This window comes from Pseudophryne corroboree, chromosome 1 (assembly GCF_028390025.1).
Source record: "Pseudophryne corroboree isolate aPseCor3 chromosome 1, aPseCor3.hap2, whole genome shotgun sequence".
Classification (NCBI taxonomy): domain Eukaryota; kingdom Metazoa; phylum Chordata; class Amphibia; order Anura; family Myobatrachidae; genus Pseudophryne; species Pseudophryne corroboree.
The window spans coordinates 1,119,498,447-1,119,524,970 of record NC_086444.1 but is presented as its reverse complement, the minus strand read 5'-3'; the positions used below and the strand labels follow the sequence as shown (position 1 = coordinate 1,119,524,970).

Sequence of the window (26,524 nt, the reverse complement as noted above, 5' to 3'; positions counted from 1 at the left end):
GGTAAGTGTGTATTCTAACGATCTACAAAAAAAGAAAAAAAAATACTATACATATACTTTTCTGTACCCCAACGTGCTGTCTATACTTTAATTTCATGACAAACGCTTGCTTTCATTTTTCAACCATTAATAAAAGTACAGAAATCAGCCATTTGACACTTTTTGAAAACCTCCAGTACAGTACTACCTTGTGGCCACTAACAGCCACCTATGGGTGTGAATCATAGGGTCGTCATGGTCATTAGGTCTGCATGGAAAAAAGTCGACCTGAGTTGTTGTTTTTTTTTTCTTAATTTTTTTTGGGTGTCGTTTTCTTCGTAAAGTGACCGTGAACCCCAATTAGTGCACTGTCCCCTCACATGGCTCGCTTCGTTTGCCATGCTATCGGCAGGTTGCTATTCCCAATCGTAGTCCACGTGGATCGTAAAGTATGAAAAAGTTCAAAAAATTAGATTTTTTTTTTGTTGAAAAACTAATGTCGACCTTTTTTTCATGTGGACCTTGTACACATCGACCTATAGACCATGTCAACCAATAGTGGGTGACCTAATGAGTGTCGACCTAAAGACCAGATCCCCCCATCTATATGGTCCTGCTAACTCAGTTGTCACTTTTTTTGGTCGCGAAAACCCTGCTGCAACTACAGCAAATTGACATTTATTATTGAACTCTCATTTCTCGGGGGTGCACATTCGTGTGTTGTGAGTTTCACAAAACAAACTCACTCCTAATTGGATTAACCCCCATAGTGTGCTAGCCATTTAAAGGCCTCATTTCCTATAGGTTCGTGTCTTTCTTATGAGTCTTATAGAGTCTTGGAGCAATGATGTATGCCTTAGCCAGCCTACTCAGGCTTTAATAGGAAAAGATCTAAAATGGAAGTAAGGCATTGTGTTGCTCAGACCTCCTACATCCTATGGGCTTACTTTCCTATAATGCAATAAAAATAGATATGTATGAGTTCTGGCGCAATGAAGTTAGCAGCCCAATCCTAACCTTCCTATGATCCGCCCAAATCCAGATCACACAAGAAACAAGTGAAAAACAATAAATGGAAGGAAGATCAAAGGCGCTACTTTACAAAGAACTAATATGTCAAAAAGAAAAATATAATATACATCACATGCAATCTTCGTAGTCCTTCATTAATTTATTTCTATTGTTCCAATGATTACCGGATGTTTACATACAAAAAAACAAAATTGAACAACAAAATGTGTAGTAATGTTTGTAATAAGGTCAATTTCTGTGAGTTCTCCAGCGAAACAGAACCCTATGTTGTGAAGATTTCTTGATAGTAGGTAAGGATAGTTTCTCACCACCACTTCATGAACATAGGTAAACGTACCAAGACTCACTTAGAATTATATATCACCATACACGTAAAGGTTTCTTTTACACTTCTGATCATAGCATATGAAGCAAGCTCTGTTCAATAAAACGTACCACACTCACTTTTCAGCAGATGGAATTCCACACGTAGCGGTTTCTTTAAACAGACGAATCACTCTTCTCTCCAAAAAATGATTTATTTGTACATATTAAAATTGTAATGAACAATCGAATAAAATCTCCTTATTCAATTCCCAAAAATTATTTCCAGGATAAAACAAATGTGTGTCAAGATGGAATTAAGACAATCACAAGTAAATTCCGGACTTATACTTGTGAACACAAATGCTAAATTACCTTGGAATGGTATGAATGGAGAAGAATTGAAAAAAACACTGTCTGGTATCACCAACGCCGTTTCAACACCAACGCCGTTTCGACACACACCTTGATAAAGACCTTTGTGTCGAAACGGCGTTGGTGATACCAGACAGTGTTTTTTTAAATTCTTCTCCATTCATACCATTCCAAGGTAATTTAGCATTTGTGTTCACAAGTATAAGTCCGGAATTTACTTGTGATTGTCTTAATTCCATCTTGACACACATTTGTTTTATCCTGGAAATAATTTTTGGTAATTGAATAAGGAGATTTTATTCGATTGTTCATTACAATTTTAATATGTACAAATAAATCATTTTTTTGGAGAGAAGAGTGATTCGTCTGTTTAAAGAAACCGCTACGTGTGGAATTCCATCTGCTGAAAAGTGAGTGTGGTACGTTTTATTGAACAGAGCTTGCTTCATATGCTATGATCAGAAGTGTAAAAGAAACCTTTACGTGTATGGTGATATATAATTCCAAGTGAGTCTTGGTACGTTTACCTATGTTCATGAAGTGGTGGTGAGAAACTATCCTTACCTACTATCAAGAAATCTTCACAACATAGGGTTCTGTTTCGCTGGAGAACTCACAGAAATTGACCTTATTACAAACATTACTACACATTTTGTTGTTCAATTTTGTTTTTTTGCATGTAAACATCCGGTAATCATTGGAACAATAGAAAGAAATTAATGAAGGACTACGAAGATTGCATGTGATGTATATTATATTTTTCTTTTTGACATATTAGTTCTTTGTAAAGTAGCGCCTTTGATCTTCCTTCCATTTATTGTTTTTTACTTTCCTATAATGTCCAGGAGATTCATACATTTCTGTGACTTTCCCATATTCCTGGGAGAGTAGGCCACCTTCTGTTTCCAAGGTCTTCTAGAGGGTAGCAGCAAATAGGAAGGACGTGTGTTCTACAAATAGGGCCTCATTTAGAGTTAGGCGCAAGCGCCATTTACATAGCATTTGGACATTCAGTGGTGTGATGGATACTGGCGGCTTTGCATCTAGCACCGAGATACTGAGAAGCTTTAGATTTACACTGCGATTTAGAGTTGACTTTGAAGCTCCCCATTCTCCACTTTAAATTTGCCCATCACTGCCTCTTCTTGTTTTGCTCCTAATAAGTGGGAGCCATAGAGGGCGATTCAATTGGTTTTGCGCACCCAATCTCCCGTCTAAAGTGACGGGAGATTGGAGAGTCGCAATACATTTTTTTGTTGTTGTGCTGATCGCACTCATATAGACGGGCTTAGTCGCGAATAGTGGTTAAACCCATTTAAGGTTCTGGTTAGGGGGCCCAAACTCCTGTTTGGGTGCCTAAACCAAGGACTTTGCACACATTTCTTCTCGCACCTCAGGAGGCTACAAGAAGATATGTTGCTCCCACGGCTACCCGGCATCTAAATGGAGCAACAATTGAATTGCTCAGTTTTGCACCCCCCTAGTTGTAGCCGCAGGGCGAAACAATTGAATTGCCCACACAGTATTTCCCTATGTAGCATTGAGGTGGCAATTGCTTCTCCACCATTTGGTTAAGATCAAGTTACTGACATATCGCTAATAACGGCGCATATCGGGCAGTGTGTATGCCCGATCGATGTGTGTGCCCGCAGTCGCTAGCGATGTCAGGTTTTACGATTATCGCTAGTGTCCTGCAGTATTGTAATGAAGGACGGAACATGATCATTCCATCCTTCATTAACATCGTTCAGTGTGTACCCAGGTTACAATATTTCAGCTCATCAGGGTACACATCGCGTGTGTTTTATGTGATGAGAGCTATTGTGTATGTACAGTCGCCGTTGAGAGAAAATGTAAAGTACATTGTTGGCTGCAAGGCAAACACAACTCTGTACACTGACAGGACACCTAGATACCGAGTAAGGATCAGAATCCTGTTCTGTACAATGTGACACACAGTGTATGTAATTCCTGCTATTCTGGACTTGTGTGTTCCACCCAGCCATCTAAAACAAAACATTTTATTGACAGCCCTATTATTGCTAATGAGTGTTTATAGCTTGTTGCCTCTGTGACTGAAATAGTTCTGCCTGTCTTCATTATGACTATACATTGTCGTTAGCCCGTCCCATTTGGTTTAGCTGGTTCAGTAACATTGTTGTCGTTTTCTGTTTTCGCCCTCTTCTGCTTTAGTCAAAGGGCGTTTTAGTCCGTAGCCGGTTGTTTGGTGCTACGTCCCTGCAATGAGGAATTCTAAGCTGCTGACTAATGATAAACATTACAGGTACTTCCTAGTTTGCACAACAGATGGTTGCACCCCAGCTATATTTGTGTTATATGCTGTAGTGTAGCCATGAAATATTGTGAGGAAAGGTAAAGCTGTTGAGGTGGTGATAGGCCTACATAGATGTGCAGTAACCCATAACAACATCCTCGAGCCATGCGTGTTTGGCACTTGCAGCCCCTTATGGCTGGGAAGGGAAGGAGTCTGCATACGTAGGCCTGGTATAGTAAAAGCGCGTTCACGCCACTGTTTCTTGTGCCGCCCGGCATTAATGCACATGTACGTCTATTAGGAGAGGGGCATCTTGTGGACCTGCAGCAGGGTAGGTGTAAGTAAGCGCTGAGGATGATTTGATGTAAATCGGGTACATAAGCTGCCTATACTCTATAATTGCCTGCGCTTTTAATTTTTTTTTAAATTTGTGCCCGTTTTGCAAACAACGCTACGTCATCTCCTTCATCTCTATTGTCTTCTATTAATTAGTTTGGCTGACACAAGTATTTGGATCGTGGACCAGTATAATAAAATGTTATTATAACTAAGATCCTTTTAGACATTGACGCCTTTGTTTGTCTTCTAGTTAGTGCATGTACACTTTGGTATTGGTTAGATGGCGTATTATACAGCCCCATTGATTATGGTCAGTAGCAATTACAGGGAGAAAATGTCAGCCGGCGTTTTAGTACATAGATGCTTTACAAAGTATAGGGTGTAAAAATAACTATTACGTTTGAATATTTATGACTGTTGGTGTACCCCTGTTCTGACCCCATTTCTCGTTGTTTATTTTTTCATATTAAGTTCCCCTTTACCCCTATGGCATTAATGCAATTACAGGTTGAGTCTCCCTTATCCAAAATGCTTGGGACCAGAGGTATTTTGGATATGGGATTTTTCCGTATTTTGGAATAACTGCATACCATAATGAGATATTATGGCGATGGGACCTAAATCTAAGCACAGAATGCATTTATGTTACATATACACCTTATACACACAGCCTGAAGGTCATTTCAACCAATATTTTTTATAACTTTGTACATTAAACAAAGTGTGTCTACATTCACACAATTCATTTATGTTTCATATACACCTTATACACACAGCCTGAAGGTCATTTAATACAATATGTTTAATAATTCTGTGTATTAAACAAAGTTTGTGTACATTGAGCCGTCAAAAAACAAAGGTTTCACTATCTCACTCTCACTCAAAAAAGTCCGTATTTCGGAATATTCCGTATTTCGGAATATTTGGATATGGGATACTCAACCTGTACATGGGATATTGTTTACATTGGGTTAAGAAGAGGGGGGTTCTTGCCATTAAGCCTGCATGGTTTGGTGGTAGCCTATGGCAGTGACTAGCATAGGGTGGGTTTTTTTCATCTTGGGATAAAATTCAACATTTCCTACATCCTAGGAATCCTTGTGTATCATTAAACCAATGGTTTTTGGTAATTCCTGGAACCTGTATGTTGGCTCGCCATTCTTGGTGTACGTCTGTAGATGACCACACAGGACGTACAGTTACAACTGCATCTCTGTCACTGGTAGCCCATATTTAAATGTCCTTGTTTCACTTCCTCCTCTAATCATAAGTCATGTCAATGGAGTCCTGTCTCTCCTGTGTTTTTTTTTTTTTTTTTTTTTTTCTTCTTCCTTTTCCCCCCCCTCCCACTAAACATCTTGCAAATATGCATACATATGTGAGCAGTGCTGGTTCCTGTAAATTATGTGCTCATGAATAGTGAATGAGCCCACAGAATAGACTTCTACATTGTGCATAGGGAACAGGTGCACTTTCAATTGGTGGAGAATTGTAAAGTTTCCCCCCAGGTTACAGTGCAGTTATAAAGGCAAATTCTGCAGGTTTTCACCTATCAAGCGCATTCAGATTAGTAAGGAATTGGATTCTAGAAAGACTACTAAAACCGAAGCCCTGACATTTATAGAAGATTAGTTATGCTGCAGTGTATCTTGTAAACGTAATTGTTACTATGTAACACATGTAACCTCCCTGAGACTTTCCTGCGCTTATCAGTAAATGTCATCTTCATTTGTCTTGCAGCCTCTGGTCAAGCAGTCTCCATGGACCAGCCACCAAGGAAGCGGCTGGAGCACAGGCAGCATGTCCTGGGCCGGGATGCATGGCCGAGATCGCCGCACTGCAAACATGGGGATACCTGGTACCATGAACCAAATTTCCCCCCTAAAGAAGCCCTTTTCTGGGAATGTCATCGCCCCGCCCAAGTTCACACGCTCCACGCCATCACTCACTCCCAAATCCTGGATTGATGACAACGTTTTCAGAACAGACAACAACAGCAATTCTCTCTTACCCTTACAGGTAAGAATGGTATGTAATGGCGCTCTTACCTTCGTGCATATTTTACACTGAGTTTATATATCTTATTACATACAGATAGTCACATCCTACCTGCATGGTTTTTCTAGTATGCAAACATATACCTTACATAACTCCTCTTTTTTTTTTTTTTTTTATGCTAAGAATGTGTACAGTTTTGGTTTTGCCCTGCCATCCGCTCTGTACTACCTAACCACCACCTCCTGCCTGTATGCTGTGCAAACGTAGTTTCATTGTCCTTTTTCTCTGCATTAAAGCTTATTGAAGTAGGTATGTATGTATCTGTATATGTATATGTACATGACTTCCACCTACATAAGTTTATTTAATGGGCTTCACTGTTTCCACCCATTGTTTGTTTACACCATAAAGATAAATCTATGATCCGTAAGAAACCCTGATAGCATATATGACTGGAGGTTTCAGATCAGGGCTTATCGGTGATTGCACACAACATAGAGGTACAGGATCCGGCAGCTGGAAGGCTGACATCCAGATGTGTCCTCATACAGTATTGCCATGTCCTGATGCCAAGCGTCTTTTTTGAGTCTGGCTGCTAATGAGTTTTAGTTGCAATGTGATTCATCAAAAAACGCTTTACATTTTGTGGGTTTAAGGGGACCCCTCCTTTTATTTTTATTTTTTCCAAAACAATTTTTATTGAAGAAGGGTAAAGATAGGTGTACATAAATCATTGTCTGGGTTCAGAGTGGAAAAGTACAGAAAAAATAGAAACATGAGGTAGTTCGGGGTCATACAATAATAGCCCGGCATGTGAAGGAAAGGTAACAAATGATAACCATAGGTTATATTTCACCTCTACCAACCAGGAATAGCATTTAGCATAGTGATATGCCAGATCTGGTATTAAAGGAACATGAAAGTATCTAATAATAGTAAAGATTCGTTATAAACCTCTATATCTGACCACATGTCCACCTAGTATCTGAGAGTCCACTACAGACAAAGAAAAAGAAACAAAAAATGTAGAAATAAAAACCCTTCTTCAAATCAATTTTCTAGTTTATAAAGAAGAATGGTTGGGTGAAAATTTGGAATCGTATAAATCGTAGAGGAAAGAGAAATGGGAGGAGAAAGAAAGAAAGGGGGAAAGAGGGTAATAGGGAAGAGGGGGGGGGGGGGGTGAACAAGACATAACCAGGACAACATACATCATCATTCTCTATAGGAGGAATTATTCTATAAGGTTGGCAGGTTGCATATATGTCCTGTCGACGGCGTTAAGTAGGCAGCACCTACAGCGCTAACATAATTCCAGCAAAGCAAATTTAATAGCATCAAACAATCTGTCTATACATATACCAAGTAGTGGGTTCGAAGATTTTTTGGATTCTGAGCTGAGTGGCGTCATCAAAGCTTTGTATAACAGTTTCCCATTTCCTATAGAATCTAGGGGCCCCCGACTCTGTCAGGCACTAGAGCCTGCTGCTCGTAAAATATGTTGTTCAGCAGAGAGGATCTCAATTCAGCAATAGATGGAGAATGTCTATGTAACCAATGAGTAAGGATTAGTTTTTTGGCAATAGTAAGGATAACTGTCAGAGCAGGTATAATCCTCTGTTTATGCAATCCCAGGTCCCAATCTGAAAAGCAGTAAAATAGGCATGCGGTAGGGAGCTTGCTAATGCAAATTGAAAAGATATCATTAACATGGTTTATCAGTTTGTCCCAGAAAGTTCTTATTTCTCTGACGTCCTAAGTGGATGCTGGGACTCCGTAAGGACCATGGGGAATAGCGGCTCCGCAGGAGACTGGGCACAACTAAAAGAAAGCTTTTGGTCTAACTGGTGTGCACTGGCTCCTCCCACTATGACCCTCCTCCAGACTTCAGTTAGAATCTTGTGCCCGGCTGAGCTGGATGCACACTAGGGGCTCTCCTGAGCTCCTAGAAAAGAAAGTATATGTTAGGTTTTTTATTTTCTCTATCGTCCTAGTGGATGCTGGGGTTCCTGAAAGGACCATGGGGAATAGCGGCTCCGCAGGAGACAGGGCACAAAAGTTAAGCTTTAGGATCAGGTGGTGTGCACTGGCTCCTCCCCCTATGACCCTCCTCCAAGCCTCAGTTAGGTTTTTGTGCCCGGCCGAGAAGGGTGCAATCTAGGTGGCTCTCCTAAAGAGCTGCTTAGAAAAGTTTAGTTTTAGGTTTTTTATTTTACAGTGAGTCCTGCTGGCAACAGGATCACTGCATCGAGGGACTTAGGGGAGAAGAAGTGAACTCACCTGCGTGCAGGATGGATTGGCTTCTTAGGCTACTGGACATTAGCTCCAGAGGGACGATCACAGGTACAGCCTGGATGGGTCACCGGAGCCGCGCCGCCGGCCCCCTTGCAGATGCCGAAAAGAGAAGAGGTCCAGAAATCGGCGGCAGAAGACTCTTCAGTCTTCTTAAGGTAGCGCACAGCACTGCAGCTGTGCGCCATTGCTCTCAGCACACTTCACACGGCAGTCACTGAGGGTGCAGGGCGCTGGGGGGGGGCGCCCTGGGCAGCAATGGAAACCTGTTATTTGGCAAAAAATACCTCACATATAGCCTCCGGGGGCTATATGGAGATATTCAACCCCTGCCAGAATCCGTTGAAGAGCGGGAGACGAGCCCGCCGAAAAGGGGGCGGGGCCTATCTCCTCAGCACACAGCGCCATTTTCCCTCACAGAAAGGCTGGAGGGAAGGCTCCCAGGCTCTCCCCTGTACTGCACTACAGAAACAGGGTTAAAACAGAGAGGGGGGGCACTAATTTGGCGTTAGACATATATATAAAGATGCTATAAGGGAAAACACTTATATAAGGTTGTCCCTATATAATTATAGCGTTTTTGGTGTGTGCTGGCAAACTCTCCCTCTGTCTCTCCAAAGGGCTAGTGGGTCCTGTCCTCTATCAGAGCATTCCCTGTGTGTGTGCTGTGTGTCGGTACGTGTGTGTCGACATGTATGAGGACGATGTTGGTGAGGAGGCGGAGCAATTGCCTGTAATGGTGATGTCACTCTCTAGGGAGTCGACACCGGAATGGATGGCTTATTTAGGGAATTACGTGATAATGTCAACACGCTGCAAGGTCGGTTGGCGACATGAGACGGCCGACAAACAATTAGTACCGGTCCAGACGTCTCAAAAACACCGTCAGGGGTTTTAAAACGCCCGTTTACCTTAGTCGGTCGACACAGACACGGACACTGAATCCAGTGTCGACGGTGAATAAACAAACGTATTCCTCATTAGGGCCACACGTTAAGGGCAATGAAGGAGGTGTTACATATTTCTGATACTACAAGTACCACAAAGATGGGTATTATGTGGCAGTGAAAAAACTACCGTAGTTTTTCCTGAATCAGATAAAATAAAATGAAGTGTGTGATGAGGCGTGGGTTTACCCCGATAGCAAATATTGGCGTTATACCTTTTCCCGCCAGAAGTTAGGGCGCGTTGGGAAACACCCCTTAGGGTGGATAAGGCGCTCACACGCTTATCATGTGGCGTTACCGTCTCCAGATACGGCCGCCCTCAAGGAGCCAGCTGATATGAAGCTGGAGTAATATCCTAAAAAGAAGTATATACACACATACGGTGGTTATACTGCGACCAGCGATCGCCTCAGCCTGGAAATGCAGTGCTGGGTTGGCTTGGTCGGATTCCCTGACTGAAAATATTTTAGTGATATAGAGCATTTAATAGGATGCAGTCTATATATATATATATATATATATATATATATATATATATATATATATATATATATATATATATATATATATACGAGATGCACAGAGGGATATTTGCACTCTGGCATCAAGATAAGTGCGTTGTCCATATCTGCCAGAAGATGTTATGGACACGACAGTGGTCAGGTGATGCAGATCCCATACGGCACATGAAAGTATGGTCGTATAAAGGAGAGTAGGTACTTGGGGTCGGTCCATCGGACCTGGGGGCCACGGCAACAGCTGGGAAATCCAACCTTTTTACCCCAAGTCACATCTCAGCAGAAAAAGACACTGTCTTTTCAGCCTCAATCCTTCCGTTCCCATAAGGGCATGCGGGCAAAAGGCCAGTCATATCTGCCCAGACATAGAGGAAAGGGAAGTAGACTGCAGAAGGCAGCCCCTTTCCAGGAACAGAAGCCCTCCACCGAGTCTGCCAAGTCCTCAGCAGGACGCTGGGGCCGTGCAAGCTGACTCAGGTGAGGTGGGGGGTCGTCTCAAGAGTCTCAGCGTGCAGTGGGATCACTCGCAAGTTGACCCCTAGATCGTACAAAGTATTATCCCAGGGGTACAGTTTGGAGATTCGAGACATCTTTTCCTCGCAGGTTCCTGAAGTCTGCTTTACCAAAGGCTCCCTCCGACAGGGAGGCAGTATTGAAAAAAATAAAATAAAAATTCACAAGCTGTATTTCCAGCAGGTGATAATCAAAGTACCCCTCCTACAATCAAGGAAAAGGGTATTAGTCTTCCACACTATATTGTGGTACTGAAGCCAGACGGCTTGGTGAGACATATTCTAAATCTGAAATTTTTGAACACTTACATACAAAGGTTCAAATCAAGATGGAGTCACTCAGACAGTGATAGCGAACCGGAAAAAAGGGGACTATATGGTGTCCCTGGACATCAAGGATTACCTCCATGTCCAAATTTGCCCTTCTCAACAAGGGTACCTATGGTTCGTGGTACAGAACTGTCAATATCCGTTTCTGACGCTGCCGTTGAATTATCCACGGCACCCCGGGCCTTTACCAAGGTAATGGCCGAAAAGATGATTCTCTTCAAAGAAAAGGGCATCTTAATTATCCCTTACTTGGACGATATCCTGAAAAGGGAAAGGTCCAGAGAACAGTTGGAGGTCGGAATAGCACTATCTAAAGTAGTTCTATGACAGCACGAGTGGATTCTAAATATTCCAAAAATCGCAGCGTTTTTCCGACGATACGTCTGCTGTTCCTAGGAATGATTCTGGGCATAGTCCAGAAAAAGGTGTTTCTCCTGGAGGAGAAAGCCAGGGAGCTATCCGAACTAGTCAGAAACCTCCTAAAACCAGGCCAAGTATCAGTGCATCAATGCACAGGAGTCCTGGGAAAAATGGTGGCTTCTTACGAAGCAATTCCATTCGGCAGATCTCACGCAAAAAATTTTCAGGGGGATTTGCTGGACGAATGGTCCGGATCGCATCTTCAGATGCATCAGCAGATAATCCTGTCTCCAAGGACAAGGGTGTCTCTTCTGTGGGGGCTGCAGAGTGCTCATCTTCTAGAGGACAGCACATTCAGCATTCAGGACTGTGTTCTGGTGACCACGGACGCCAGCCTGAGAGGCTGGGAAGCAGTCACACAGGGAAGAAATTTCCAAGGAATGTGGTCAAGTCTGGAGACTTTTCTCCACATGAATATACTGGAGCTAAGAGCAATTTCCAATGCTCTGAGCCTAGGAAGACCTCTGCTTCAAAGTCAGTCGGTGCTGATCTGGTCGGACATCATCATGGCAGTCGCCCACGTAAACAGACGGGGCGGCACAAGAAGCAGGAGGGCAATGACAGCAAGAACTTTTCGCTGAGCAAAAAATCAAAGACCAAAGGTGGTCATAAGATGGCGTCCCACCTGAAGCGCCAGGTCAAGAGACCCTCAGGCAATAGCTGGGTCGCTCTGGTAACACCGTGGGTGTACCAGTCGGGTATGTGTTCCCTCCTCTGCCTCTCATACCCAGGGTATTGAGAATTATAGGAAGGAGAGGAGTAAGAATTATACTCGTGGCTCCGGTTTGGCCAAGAAGTACTTGGTAACCGGAACTTCAAGAGATAAGAAGGGTCTTGATTCAGCAAGAATCATGTCTGTTCCAAGACTTACCGCAGCTGCGTTGACGCAGGGGCGGGTGAACGCCGGATCCTAAGGGAAAAAGGCATTCCGGAAGAGGTCATCCCTACCCTGGTCAGAGCCAGGAAGGAGGTGACCGCACAACATTATCACAGTTTAGGTGAAAATATGTTCCATGGTGTGAGGCCAGGAAGGCTCCACGGAAGAATTTCAACTAGGTTAATTCCTATATTTCCTGCAAACAGGAGTGTCTATGGACCTCAAATTGGGGTCCATTAAGGTTCAAATTTCGGCCTGTCGATTTTCTTCCAGAAAGAATTGGCTTCAGTTCCTGAAGTCCAGAAGTTTGTCAAGGGAGTACTGCATATACAACCCCTTTTGATGTCTCCAGTGGCACTGGGGGATCTCAACGTAGTTTTGGGGATTCCAAAAATCACATTGGTTTAAACCACTCAAATCTGTGGATTTGATATATCTCACATGGAAAGTGAACATGCGGTTGGTCCTGGCCTCGGCCAGGCGAGTGTCAAAATTGGCGGCTTTGTCTCACAAAGCCATATCTGATTGTCCATTCGGACAGAGCAAAGCTGCGGACTCGTCCCCAGTTTATCCCTAAGGTGGTGTCAGCGTTTTACCTGAACCAGCTTATTGTGGTACCTGCGGCTACTAGGGACTTGGAGGACTCCAAGTTGCTGGATGTTGTCAGGGCCCTGAAAATATAGTTTTCCAGGTCGGCTGGAGTCAGGAAATCTGACTTGCTGTTTTATCCTGTATGCACCCAACAAGCTGGGTGCCCCTGCTTCTAAGCAGACTATTGCTCGTTGGATTTGTAGTACAATTCAGCTTGCACATTCTGTGGCAGGCTTGCCACAGCCAAAAATAGGTAAATGCCCATTCCACAAGGAAGGTGGGCTCATCTTGGGCGGTTGCCCGAGGGGTCTCGGCTTTACAACTTTGCCGAGCGGCTACGTGGTCGGGGGAGAACACGTTTGTAAAATCCTACAAATTTGATACCCTGGCTAAGGAGGACCTGGAGTTCTCTCATTCGGTGCTGCAGAGTCATCCGCACTCTCCCGCCCGTTTGGGAGCTTTGGTATAATCCCCATGGTCCTTTCAGGAACCCCAGCATCCACTAGGACGATAGAGAAAATAAGAATTTACTTACCGATAATTCTATTTCTCGGAGTCCGTAGTGGATGCTGGGCGCCCATCCCAAGTGCGGATTATCTGCAATACTTGTACATAGTTATTGTTAACTAAATCGGGTTATTGTTGTAGTGAGCCATCTTTCAGAGGCTCCTCTGTTCTCATACTGTTAACTGGGTTCAGATCACAGGTTGTACAGTGTGATTGGTGTGGCTGGTATGAGTCTTACCCGGGATTCAAAATCCTTCCTTATTATGTACGCTCGTCCGGGCACAGTATCCTAACTGAGGCTTGGAGGAGGGTCATAGGGGGAGGAGCCAGTGCACACCACCTGATCCTAAAGCTTAACTTTTGTGCCCTGTCTCCTGCGGAGCCGCTATTCCCCATGGTCCTTTCAGGAACCCCAGCATCCACTACGGACTCCGAGAAATAGAATTATCGGTAAGTAAATTCTTATTTTCAGTGAGATCTGCTGGCAACGGACTCACTGCTACGAGGGACTAAGGGGAGAAGAAGCGAACCTACCTGACTGGAGATAGTTTGGGCTTCTTAGGCTACTGGACACCATTAGCTCCAGAGGGATCGAACACAGGACCCGACCTCGATCGTTCGGTCCCGGAGCCGCGCCGCCGTCCCCCTTACAGAGCCAGAAGCATGAAGATGGTACTGGAAATCGGCGGCAGAAGACTTCGGTCTTCAACAAGGTAGCGCACAGCACTGCAGCTGTGCGCCATTGCTCCTCATGCACACCTCACACTCCGGTCACTGATGGGTGCAGGGCGCTGGGGGGGGGGGCGCCCTGAGCAGCAATATTAACACCTTGGCTGGCAAAACATCACAATATATAGTCCCAGAGGCTATATATGTGATAAATACCCATGTCAGAATCCATGAAAAAAGCGGGAGAAAAGTCAGCCGAAAAAGGGGCGGGGCTATCTCCCTCAGCACACTGGCGCCATTTTCCCTCACAGCTCCGCTGGAAGGATCGCTCCCTGGCTCTCCCCTGCAGTTTCAACAAAAGGGTAAAAAAGAGAGGGGGGGCACTAAATTTAGGCGCAGCAAATATATAATATAAGCAGCTATAAGGGAAAACACTCAATATAGTGTAAATCCCTGTGTTATATAGCGCTCTGGTGTGTGCTGGCATACTCTCTCTCTGTCTCCCCAAAGGGCTTTGTGGGGCCTTGTCCTCTGTCAGAGCATTCCCTGTGTGTGTGCGGTGTGTCGGTACGGCTGTCGACATGTTTGATGAGGAGGCTTATGTGGAGGCGGAGCAGATGCCGATAAATGTGATGTCACCCCCTGCGGGGTCGACACCTGAGTGGATGGTTTTGTGGAAGGAATTACGCGACAGTGTCGACTCCTTGCATAAAAGGTTTGACGACATACCAAATATGGGACAGCCGGCTTCTCAGCCTGTACCTGCCCAGGCGTCTCAAAAGCCATCAGGGGCTCTAAAACGCCCGCTACCTCAGATGGCAGACACAGATGTCGGCACGGATACTGACTCCAGTGTCGACGACGATGAGACTAATGTAACTTCCAATAGGGCCACACGTTATATGATTGAGGCAATGAAAAATGTGTTGCATATTTCTGATGTTACCCCAGGTACCACAAAAAAGGGTATTATGTTTGGAGAGAAAAAACTACCAGTAGTTTTTCCTCCATCTGAGGAATTAAATGAAGTGTGTGAAGAAGCGTGGGCTTCCCCCGATAAGAAACTGGTAATTTCTAAAAGGTTACTAATGGCGTACCCTTTCCCGCCAGAGGATAGGTCACGTTGGGAAACATCCCCTAGGGTGGATAAAGCGCTCACACGCTTGTCAAAGAAGGTGGCACTACCGTCTCCGGATACGGCCGCCCTAAAGGAACCTGCTGATAGAAAGCAGGAGGCTATCCTGAAGTCTGTATATACACACACAGGTATTATACTGAGACCAGCTATTGCTTCAGCATGGATGTGCAGTGCTGCAGCTGCGTGGTCAGATTCCCTGTCGGAAAATATTGATACCCTAGACAGGGACACTATATTGCTAACCGTAGAGCTTTTTAAAGACGCAGTCTTATACATGAGAGATGCACAGAGGGATATTTGCCGGCTGGCATCTAAAATAAGTGCAATGTCCATTTCTGCCAGGAGAGGGTTATGGACTCGGCAGTGGACAGGTGATGCAGATTCTAAAAGGCACATGGAAGTTTTGCCTTATAAGGGTGAGGAGTTGTTCGGGGATGGTCTCTCGGACCTCGTTTCCACAGCAACAGCTGGGAAGTCTACATTTTTACCCCATGTTCCCTCACAGCCAAAGAAAGCACCGTATTATCAGGTACAGTCCTTTCGGCCCAATAAGGGCAAGCGGGTTAAAGGCGCGTCCTTTCTGCCCAGAGGCAGAGGTAGAGGGAAAAAGCTGCAGCATACAGCCAGTTCCCAGGAGCAAAAGTCCTCCCCCGCTTCCTCTAAGTCCACCGCATGACGCTGGGGCTCCACAGGCGGAGCCAGGTACGGTGGGGGCACGTCTCAAAAACTTCAGCAATCAGTGGGCTCGCTCACGGGTGGATCCCTGGATTCTTCAATAGTATCTCAGGGGTACAAGCTGGAATTCGAGACGTCTCCCCCCCGCCGTTTCCTCAAATCTGCCTTACCAACAACTCCCTCCGGCAGGGAGGCAGTGTTAGAGGCTATTCACAAGCTGTATTCCCAGCAGGTGATAGTCAAAGTGCCCCTACTTCAACAAGGACGGGGTTACTATTCCACAATGTTTGTGGTACCGAAACCGGACGGTTCGGTGAGACCCATTTTAAATTTGAAATCCTTGAACACATATATAAAAAAATTCAAGTTCAAGATGGAATCGCTCAGGGCGGTTATTGCAAGCCTGGACGAGGGGGATTACATGGTATCACTGGACATCAAGGATGCTTACCTGCATGTCCCCATTTACCATCCTCACCAGGAGTACCTCAGATTTGTGGTACAGGATTGTCATTACCAATTCCAGACGCTGCCGTTTGGTCTATCCACGGCTCCGAGGGTATTTACCAAGGTAATGGCCGAAATGATGATACTCCTTCGAAAGAAGGGAGTTTTAATTATCCCGTACTTGGACGATCTCCTGATAAAGGCGAGGTCCAGGGAGCAGTTGTTGGTCAGGGTAGCACTATCTCGGGAGGTGCTACAACAGCACGGCTGGATTCTCAATATTCCAAAGTCACAGCTGGTCCCTACGACACGTCTACTGTTCCTGGGGATGGTTCTGGACACAGAACAGAAAAAAGTGTTTCTCCCGGAGGAGAAGGCCAAGGAGCTGTCATCTCTAGTTAGAGGCCTCCTAAAACCAAAACAGGTGTCGGTGCATCACTGCACGCGGATCCTGGGAAAGATGGTAGCTTCCTACGAAGCAATTCCATTCGGCAGGTTCCATGCAAGAACCTTTCAGTGGGACCTGTTGGACAAGTGGTCCGGATCGCATCTTCAGATGCATCGGCTGATAACCCTGTCTCCGAGGACCAGGGTGTCTCTGCTGTGGTGGCTGCAAAGTGCTCATCTTCAAGAGGGCCGCAGATTCGGCATACAGGACTGGGTCCTGGTGACCACGGATGCCAGCCTTCGGGGCTGGGGGGCAGTCACACAGGGAAGAAACTTCCAAGGACTATGGTCAAGTCAGGAGACTTCCCTACACATAAATATTCTGGAACTGAGGGCCATTTACAATGCCCTAAGTCAGGCAAAACCCCTGCTTCAAAAACAGCCGGTACTGATCCAGTCAGACAACATCACGGCAGTCGCCCATGTAAACCGACAGGGCGGCACAAGAAGCAGGACGGCGATGGCAGAAGCCACAAGGATTCTCCGATGGGCGGAAAATCACGTGTTAGCACTGTCAGCAGTGTTCATTCCGGGAGTGGACAACTGGGAAGCAGACTTCCTCAGCAGACACGACCTCCACCCGGGAGAGTGGGGACTTCATCCGGAAGTCTTCCAACTGATTGTAAACCGTTGGGAAAAGCCACAGGTGGACATGATGGCGTCCCGCCTAAACAAAAAGCTAGAAAGATATTGCGCCAGGTCGAGAGACCCTCAGGCGATAGCTGTGGACGCTCTAGTGACACCGTGGGTGTACCGGTCGGTTTATGTGTTCCCTCCTCTTCCTCTCATACCAAAGGTACTGAGGATAATAAGGAGAAGAGGAGTAAGAGCTATACTCATTGTTCCGGAATGGCCAAGAAGAGCTTGGTACCCGGAACTTCAAGAAATGATCTCAGAGGACCCATGGCCTCTGCCGTTCAGACAGGACCTGCTGCAGCAGGGGCCCTGTCTGTTCCAAGACTTACCGCGGCTGCGTTTGACGGCATGGCGGTTGAACACCGGATCCTGAAGGAAAAGGGCATTCCGGAGGAAGTCATTCCTACGCTGATTAAAGCTAGGAAAGAAGTTACCGCAAACCATTATCACCGCATTTGGCGAAAATATGTTGCGTGGTGTGAGGCCAGGAAGGCCCCAACGGAGGAATTTCAGCTGGGCCGTTTTCTGCACTTCCTACAGTCAGGGGTGAATATGGGCCTAAAATTGGGTTCCATTAAGGTCCAGATTTCAGCTCTATCGATTTTCTTCCAGAAAGAATTAGCTTCACTACCTGAAGTTTAGACTTTTGTTAAGGGAGTGCTGCATATTCAGCCCCCTTTTGTGCCTCCAGTGGCACCTTGGGATCTCAACGTGGTGTTGGATTTCCTAAAGTCACATTGGTTTGAGCCACTTAAAACCGTGGAATTTAAATATCTCACGTGGAAAGTGGTCATGTTGTTGGCCTTGGCTTCGGCCAGGCGTGTATCAGAATTGGCGGCTTTGTCATGTAAAAGCCCTTATCTGATTTTCCATATGGATAGGGCAGAATTGAGGACTCGTCCCCAATTTCTCCCTAAGGTGGTATCAGCTTTTCATCTGAACCAACCTATCGTGGTGCCTGCGGCTACTAAAGACTTGGAGGCTTCCAAGTTGTTGGATGTAGTCAGGGCCCTGAAAATCTATGTTTCCAGGACAGCTGGAGTCAGAAAGACTGACTCGCTATTTATCCTGTATGCGCAACAAGTTGGGTGCACCTGCTTCAAAGCAGACTATTGCTCGCTGGATCTGTAGTACGATTCAGCTTGCACATTCTGCGGCTGGACTTGCCGCATCCTAAATCAGTGAAAGCCCATTCCACGAGGAAAGTGGGCTCTTCTTGGGCGGCTGCCCGAGGGGTCTCGGCTCTACAACTTTGCCGAGCAGCTACTTGGTCAGGGTCAAACACATTTGCTAAATTCTACAAGTTTGACACCCTGGCTGAGGAGGACCTAGAGTTTGCCCATTCGGTGCTGCAGAGTCATCCGCACTCTCCCGCCCGTTTGGGAGCTTTGGTATAATCCCCATGGTCCTTACGGAGTCCCAGCATCCACTTAGGACGTCAGAGAAAATAAGAATTTACTCACCGGTAATTCTATTTCTCGTAGTCCGTAGTGGATGCTGGGCGCCCATCCCAAGTGCGGATTGTCTGCAATACTTGTATATAGTTATTGTTTAACTAAAGGGTTATTGTTGAGCCATCTGTTGAGAGGCTCAGTTGTTGTCATACTGTTAACTGGGTATTGTATCACGAGTTATACGGTGTGGCTGGTATGAGTCTTACCCGCGATTCAAAATCCTTCCTTATTGTGTCAGCTCTTCCGGGCACAGTATCCGGGCACAGTATCCTAACTGAAGTCTGGAGGAGGGTCATAGTGGGAGGAGCCAGTGCACACCAGTTAGACCAAAAGCTTTCTTTTAGTTGTGCCCAGTCTCCTGCGGAGCCGCTATTCCCCATGGTCCTTACGGAGTCCCAGCATCCACTACGGACTACGAGAAATAGAATTACCGGTGAGTAAATTCTTATTTTTCCTGCAGTCCCAGAAGTTATGATAGTATGTGGCCTCAGCCATCCCACATTTAAAACATCGACCCGTAGAGGCCAGGGTGAAATAGGAATGCTGTTTCGGGGAGATGTAGGCTCTATTTAAGAATTTGAGGTGCGTTTCCTGCAATGCTGCAGATTTTAAATGTTTAAATGTGGGGGGTAGTGTGGACATAAGTACCGACATGGCCGGGAAATCAGGTATGTCCCGCAGCCAGCGCGAGTGGAGAGTATGTTGCAAAGGTGTTTTCCCTGAGTCTATAAGAATAGAATATAAATTACGCAGCCTATAACCTATAATCAGATTGAAACGCAAGAGAGGGGTAAGAGGGTCAATGGTTGTGTCAAGGGTCATCCCAGGTGGTAGCGACTGTGCAAAATGACGGGATTGTGGGTACTTAAAAAATTGGGAGTTGGGTAGACCATACATATCCGACAATGCAGAGAAAGAGTAGATCACACCCCCAGGGTCAAAGATATCTCGAATGGACGAGATGCCTTTCTCTCTCCACGTCAAGTAAGCACGGCCGTCCAAACCAGGAGGAAATTGCGGATTGCCCCAAAAGGTGGTGTAAGGGGAGTTAGAGAAATTCCTGTGTAGTCGTTTATTGATAGATTTCCAGGCTTTATAAGTGTCACGAAAGAGTATGTTGGATTTTAAATGGGAAGGAATCAGTGAGGTAGGTGTATGAAGGAGAGCAGCTGGGGAAAAAGGATGAAAAAGGTGTTCCTCTATGTTAGGGAGAGTATATACAGAGCCACCAGAAAACCAATCTACCATGTACCAAAACAAAGCTGCGTTCGAAAAAGCAGAAATATCCGGCATCCCAAAACCACCTTCCGTCCTTGGCAGTCGCAAAATATAGCGAGATACCCTAGATTTCTTTTTCGCCCAAATAAATCTTGTGAACAGGGAATCAAATCGTTGGATATCTGACTTAGAGAGTTGAAGGGGAAGCATTTGAAGGACATAGGATAATTTGGGAAAAACAAAGCTCTTAACAACAACCACCACCCTACCAGATAATGATAGAGGTAAGTCTATCCAACCGTTCAATATTTTCTCCGCCGAGGAGTAAATCTGGTGGAAGTTAGCAGAGTAAAGGGCGTCTAGATTAGGGGGAATCATAATGCCTAAGTATTTAAGTGGGGAGCGGCAAATTGTAAATTGTGTCAGTGTGGGAGATAGGAGGTTTGAGGAGTGGCCAGATCCCAAAGGGAGGAGGCGCGATTTGTCATTATTCACGCGAAATCCCGACAAGGATCCAAAATGGTCTATAATATGTTTTACAGCAGGGTGGAAGATTGGGGATTAGAGATAAATAAAAGCATGTCATCGGCAAAAAGACTGAGTTTCACTTCAGTCGATCCAACGACGATACCGGTATATTCTAGAGACATGTGCAGTGCAGTGGCCAGGGGCTCTATAGCTATAGCGAATAAAAAGGGTGAAATGGGGCAGCCTTGTCTGGTCCCTCTATGAAGAGAAATGGGAGAAGAAAGATAATTGTTAGAGAGAATTTGGGAGGAAGAGTCATGATATAGAAGGCGTACTGCATGGGTGAAAGCATCCGGGAACCCAAACCTGTGCATGGTGTCAAAAAGGTGATCCCATGTGACCAGGTCAAACGCCTTCTCGGCATCAAGGGATAGAAGGGCATAGGGCTCCTGGCTTCCCGAAGTCTCCAGCCACTGCATGACAGCTATCTTACGCACATTCACCGTAGAATGACGACCCCAGATAAACCCCGTCTGGTCCTCCTGGATCAGAGAGGGCAAGATGAGTTTTACCCAGTCTGCCAAGATCTTGGTATATATCTTGTAATCCGTATTCAATAAGGATATAGGTCTATATGAACTGGGAAGCAGGGGCTTTCTCCCCGGCTTATGGAGAATTTTTAGAATCGCAGCATTGAAGTAAAGTGGAGGGGGGGTCCCGGTCAACAGTAAGTTGAAAAGCGTACAAAGGGGTTTGACCAGTTGAGGGGCCAGTATTTTATAGTATTCGTTGGTCAGACCGTCAGGCCCAGGGGTTTTGCTCGGTTTCAAACAGTGAATTGCGCGGACACCTCCTCCTCAGTAATGGGGTTTAGTAGAAGTTGGGAGGAGGCAGAAGACAGGGAGGGAAGAGTAAGGGAAGACCAGAAAGAGTGTTGTTGTTGGTGATCAATGGAGGGTTCGGAGTATAATGAGGAATAAAAAGACTGCAGAACCTCTGACACCTGGCCGCAATCATGTACCACAGTGCCATCAGCCCCAGTCAAAGCACGGATAAGCGTCGGGGGTGTTGACCTTTCAGGAGATTCGAAAGCAATCGACTGGATCGATTGCCAAATTTATGGAATCTACTTTGAGACATAAATGTTAATTTAGATTCAGTTTGAGTTAAGAGTTTGTCAAAAAGGGATTTTTGTTCATAGTAGAGTTTTTTGGTAATCGGGGTGGGGGAGCGTGTAAATGCCTGGTAGGCGTCAGTAAGTTTAGATTGCGCATCAAGGTAAAGAGCTTGCGTGTCTTTCCTATGTTTGGAAGTGAAGGAGATAATAGAGCCTCTTAGTACGGACTTAGATGCTTGCCAGAACAGGAGCGGTGACTCCATCTCTGCAGCAGCATTACAATGTTTAAAATCCGCCCATGAGGCCTCCAGCATATTTCTAAATTGAATGGAGTTGGTCAGGTAGGATGGGAAGCGCCATTGTCTGACAGGTCCTCTATTGGGGAAGGTGGCGAGAGTCATCCAGCAGACCGCGTGATCAGATAAGGACACAGGTTCAATTTCAGAAGCCTGCACCTTGGTAAACATAGAAGCCGAGATGAGCAAATAATCAATTCTCGACAATGTGCCATGAGCAGCCGATAAACATGTATATTCACGGCCGACTGGATGACAAGCTCGCCAGACATCCACAAGATGCAGCTGTGACATTAAATATGGCAAACCATATTTGGGGGTATAACGGCTAGATCTGGGTTTAGTATTCCTATCAAGAGCATTGGATACAGTAGAATTAAAATCACCTGCGAGGATCAACTGTTTATGAGAGTGCAGATGCAGTTTAGTGGCAATAGACAGAAAAAAGGGTTGGGGGTCAATATTGGGGGCATAGACATTACACAAGAGAAAACGAGAATCATCTAGAGTGGCGTCCACAATGAGAAACCTGCCTTCAGTATCTGACTGGCAGGAGTGAAGGTCTACTTGAACAGAGCGTCTAACCAAAATGAGTACCCCACGGGCCTTAGCGGTAAATGGGGCAGATGCCAACACCTTCCAGCCCAGGCAGTTAAGCTTGTCAATCTCAGGGGGGAGAAGATGAGATTCTTGGAGGAATGCCACATCCGCATGCAGTTTAGACAAATAAAGTAAGATTTTCTTCCTCTTTATGGGGGAGTGGAAGCCACCAACATTATATGTGCAGAACTTTAAACTGGCCATCTAACAGCTAAAGAAAGGTATGACTCATGGCAACATATAAAACCGATAATGTCATATCTACAGAATATATTGCTATAATGGACATATAAAACAGACAGGACAAGACACAGAGAGGAGAGAACAATGGGTAGAGAAAGTGGGGGAAAGTAGAGCAGAGGATCCAGAAAAGAATGGATCAAAAGATTAGCATCAAAAATATACTTCAGGTACAAAGAAAACATAGATTGACCTATAGTTCGCCGAATGGAGAACCAGGTAAGAACTCCAGGCTTGCCCCAGCCCTGGAACTGAAAAACAATAAGCATAGCTTATACATAGAACAAACAAAATACTAACTCAGAAAATATGTGGAGAACATTAGGGAGAAGGCGCCTTAAAGGAAAAAAGGAAAATCACCTTAAGAATGAGATTATTGGCAATATAGTACCCGACATGGCACCCATGTCAGTAAGGAAGGCGCCACCTCCCAGCAATAAATTCAAAAACTCCCAGCGATTATCAGCTATAACAAAAACAAATATAACAGAGCAGTAAAGTAATCGCCAGTGAAGGAGGAGATAACCACGCTAAGAGGTTTCATAGCCGTGGTCGGCAGTCAGGAGCCAAGTCCGTTGAGGATAGGTGCAGTGAAGAATGGCCATTCTCCTCTTCCAACAGATAGGCTTCCGCATCAGCCACGGTGGAGAAGTCCGTAAATGAGGATCCTTTGAACAGGCGCAGCCGAGCCGGGTATATGAGAGCGAATTTTCTGTTTGTTTTGGCCAGGCGGGAACAAAGTGGGGTGAATTCATGTCTTGCTCTAGCCACCTCTGCAGAATAGTCCTGGAAAATAAAAATCTGCACGTCGTTCCATTGTAAATTCCACTTGCGACGGGACGCAGACCAAATAGTGTCTTTGTGGATATAATTAAGACAGCGGAAAATAACAGCCCGGGGTCGGGTATCTTGTGTAGGCCTTGCAGGACCAATGCGGTGGGCCCTCTCTACTATCATACCCGCGCAGGAATCTTGAATATCAAGCAGATCAGGCAGCGTGTCTTGTATGAAGGAAAAGAGTGCTGGCCCTTTAAGGGCCTCGGGCAGCCCAACAACCCTCAGATTATTTCGACGTGATCTATTCTCGAGATCGTCGACCTTATTAAGAAGCTGGTAATGGGATTTCTGAAGAAAGGCGCACTGTTCCTTTAAATCAGCAACGTCATGAAATGTCTCCCCAAGGCGTTGTTCATTAGCCTGCACCCGTTTGGAAAGCTGTTTAAACTGTGATTTGATGTCATGCACTGCCTGCGTGACTTTGGCAGCATGGGATTCCATGATAGGGTTAATGGAGTCTTGAATTGCCTTTACCATATCAGAATATGTAATGGGGCCCTCAGCCTGCTGTGTAGTCTTATTATGAGACTTCTGTGTAGAGGGAACAGTATGCACAGGGAGAGCTGTGGCAGCAGAGGAGTCAGAGGATGAATGTAACTCACGGTCTGTGTGCACTTGCTGCTGCTGAGACTGTGACTGCTGCCCGGCGGCCATCTTGGAGTCCCCCTTCGTTTTTGCAGGACGCTGTTTAAGGGGCTTTGCCGCTTCTGGGGGGGGCCAGGAATCGCTCCATCAGGGGCCAGCGGTGTTCCCACAGGCAGGTGAGCGGTCCGGGAGCGGGGTGTTGCGCTATGCACAACGTGCGGGCTAGCGAGGGCTGGGGCGGCACACGGAGCTCACACTGCTGCTGCTGCACGAATCGGCGCCGTACCCGGAAGTGGGGACCCCTCCTTTTATAATATGGGGATCCTACTCCACCGTTTCTGGGTCCCCTCAGAAATTCTGCTTTTGAGCTACCCATATGCCTCCCCATATAGCATCTGGCCACCCCACATGCTCTACGCATACACTATGGAAAGTCGCACACATTTTTTCAGTTTGGATAATGCTTATAAATATATTACCTTGATCTCACATAGTCAGCAGGTGCGGTGGTAAGGGAGGGGGTGAGGGCAGGTAGTTGCTGTGACAGTGTTAGGTGTGGGGTCATGTGGCAGCTTGGCCACTGCTGGGGACAGGTAGCAGTTGGGGTAGAGGGGGACGGTGCTGACGGGCCAGGAGTGAGGGATACACTGCAGGTGGCATGGGGATTACTTGAGGAGACACTGCAGTCTGCATTTGGCTGCGGCGCTGACGCACACAGCCGGATCATAGCGCGTACTGTGTGCCACGCTCATTTTCATGTATATAAATATAAATTGGTATTTAATAAATTTAAATAAAGACCAGTGCAATGAATAGGAAGTAATTTTGTGGATTGACAGAGGTGAGATCTGGGTATCCCCTGTGAGGTATGCCTCCTCAATGGTTTGAGATGGGGGCTCCTTTTTTAGGGACAAGTGGTTTTCTTTATCTAGCAGGTGATCAGTCTTGTGGGTTTGCATGTAATATGTAATAATAAACATATACTATGTACTACTGCTTAGTTACGTTTCCAAAATGTAAACTTGACTTTTCCCATTGAGCGGAAGGTTTTGAGGTTTGTGTTGTTTAGCACTATATAAGCTCCTCCCCTCCAACGGTTCCTCAGCTTTCATTAAGTGATGAAAGGAGTAGGTCAGCACTGAAGAGCTTCCTTTCCCTGGACTGGATAGTGATTACTACAGTCTTCAGGGATGGGGGGTGGTCACGGGGAACCACCATTTTCAGGGACTATGGTCCAGAAAGGAAACAAGGCTTCCTATAAATGTGTTTGAGCGAAGAGTTGTTCTGAACACATTACAGTTGGTGGAAGATCTTCCAGGGCAACCAATAACAATTCAGTCAGAATCCTACAACAGTAACGTACTGTATATGCTACTTTTGGGAGGGAAATAAATGTCCCTTGGTTAGGAAGGTAACTCTTTAGGTTCTGTCTTGGGCAGAGAGCAGGGTCCTAGCTAGATAGGCAATTTTTGTTACAGGAGATAGAGAATTGGGAGACAGACTTTTTTTTAAGTCACCAGACTATTCTTACAAGAGAATAGTCTCTACACCCAGATGTTTTCCAGAGTTTGGTAGGGAAGTGGGGACAAACAGAGTTTTTATGGCATCTCTGTTCAACAACAAAATTGGGTGATTTTGTTGCAGAACCAGGGATCCGTTGGCCTTTTTAAATAGACTTTTTTTTTTTGCAGGGAGTTTTACATATACAGCCACCATATAGGCATCCTATAGAGCAGCGGTTCTTAAACGTGGTCCTCAGGGCACCCCAAAGGTCCAGGGTTTAGGTACTTCCATGGCTCAGCACAGATGGTTAAATCAATCTGCTTGAGGTGCTAATTAAGTTACCTGTGGTCAGGCATGAATATATTTAAAATCTGGACCATTTGGATGCCTTGAGGACCGCGTTTGAGAACCTCTGCTATAGAGCCACGTGACTTAAATCTTCTATTGACAGCTATTCAGGTACCTCCTTTTGAGCCAGTAAAGGAGGTACATCTCAAATGGATATCTTGGAAGTTGACTTTTCTTCTAGCCATTACATCAGCAAGGAGTGTGTCCGAATTGGGGGCATTATCTTGCAAATCTCTCTTTTTAGACATCCATAAGGATAGGGCAGAATTTTGTACACGACCCTCCTTTCAACTAGGTGTCGGATTTCCAATTATCAGGAAATGTTACAAAGTGTCCCACAGATGTAGTCAGAGAGAGATTTAACTGGTGAGAACCAAAAAAATTCATGGTAGGTATAAAACGGGTAGAGGAGCACTGATTAGATCATTTGCTAATGAAATGGCTTGACGGATGGAGCTAACAGAGTTTGAAAAGATCATCATAGGTTGCACAATGTCATGTTTCTAGGGCGATGCTGGACTGGTATACAGAAAATTAGGTAACCTGGATGG

At 45.4% G+C, this 26,524-nt stretch overlaps 1 protein-coding gene across 5 annotated transcripts in view; it reads left to right on the top strand.

Annotated features, from left to right (window-relative positions):
* CPEB2 (cytoplasmic polyadenylation element binding protein 2) overlaps positions 1-26,524 on the top strand; it is a 155,167-nt gene that overhangs the window by 12,134 nt on the left and 116,509 nt on the right. For 3 of the 5 annotated variants that reach the window (XM_063922832.1, XM_063922824.1, XM_063922853.1), the window contains exon 2: positions 6,044-6,331. In XM_063922832.1, coding sequence (XP_063778902.1) covers positions 6,044-6,331 — 288 coding nt within the window. The remainder of the gene's footprint in view (positions 1-6,043; positions 6,332-26,524) is intronic. The other 2 variants (XM_063922842.1, XM_063922831.1) reach the window with 1 other exon arrangement.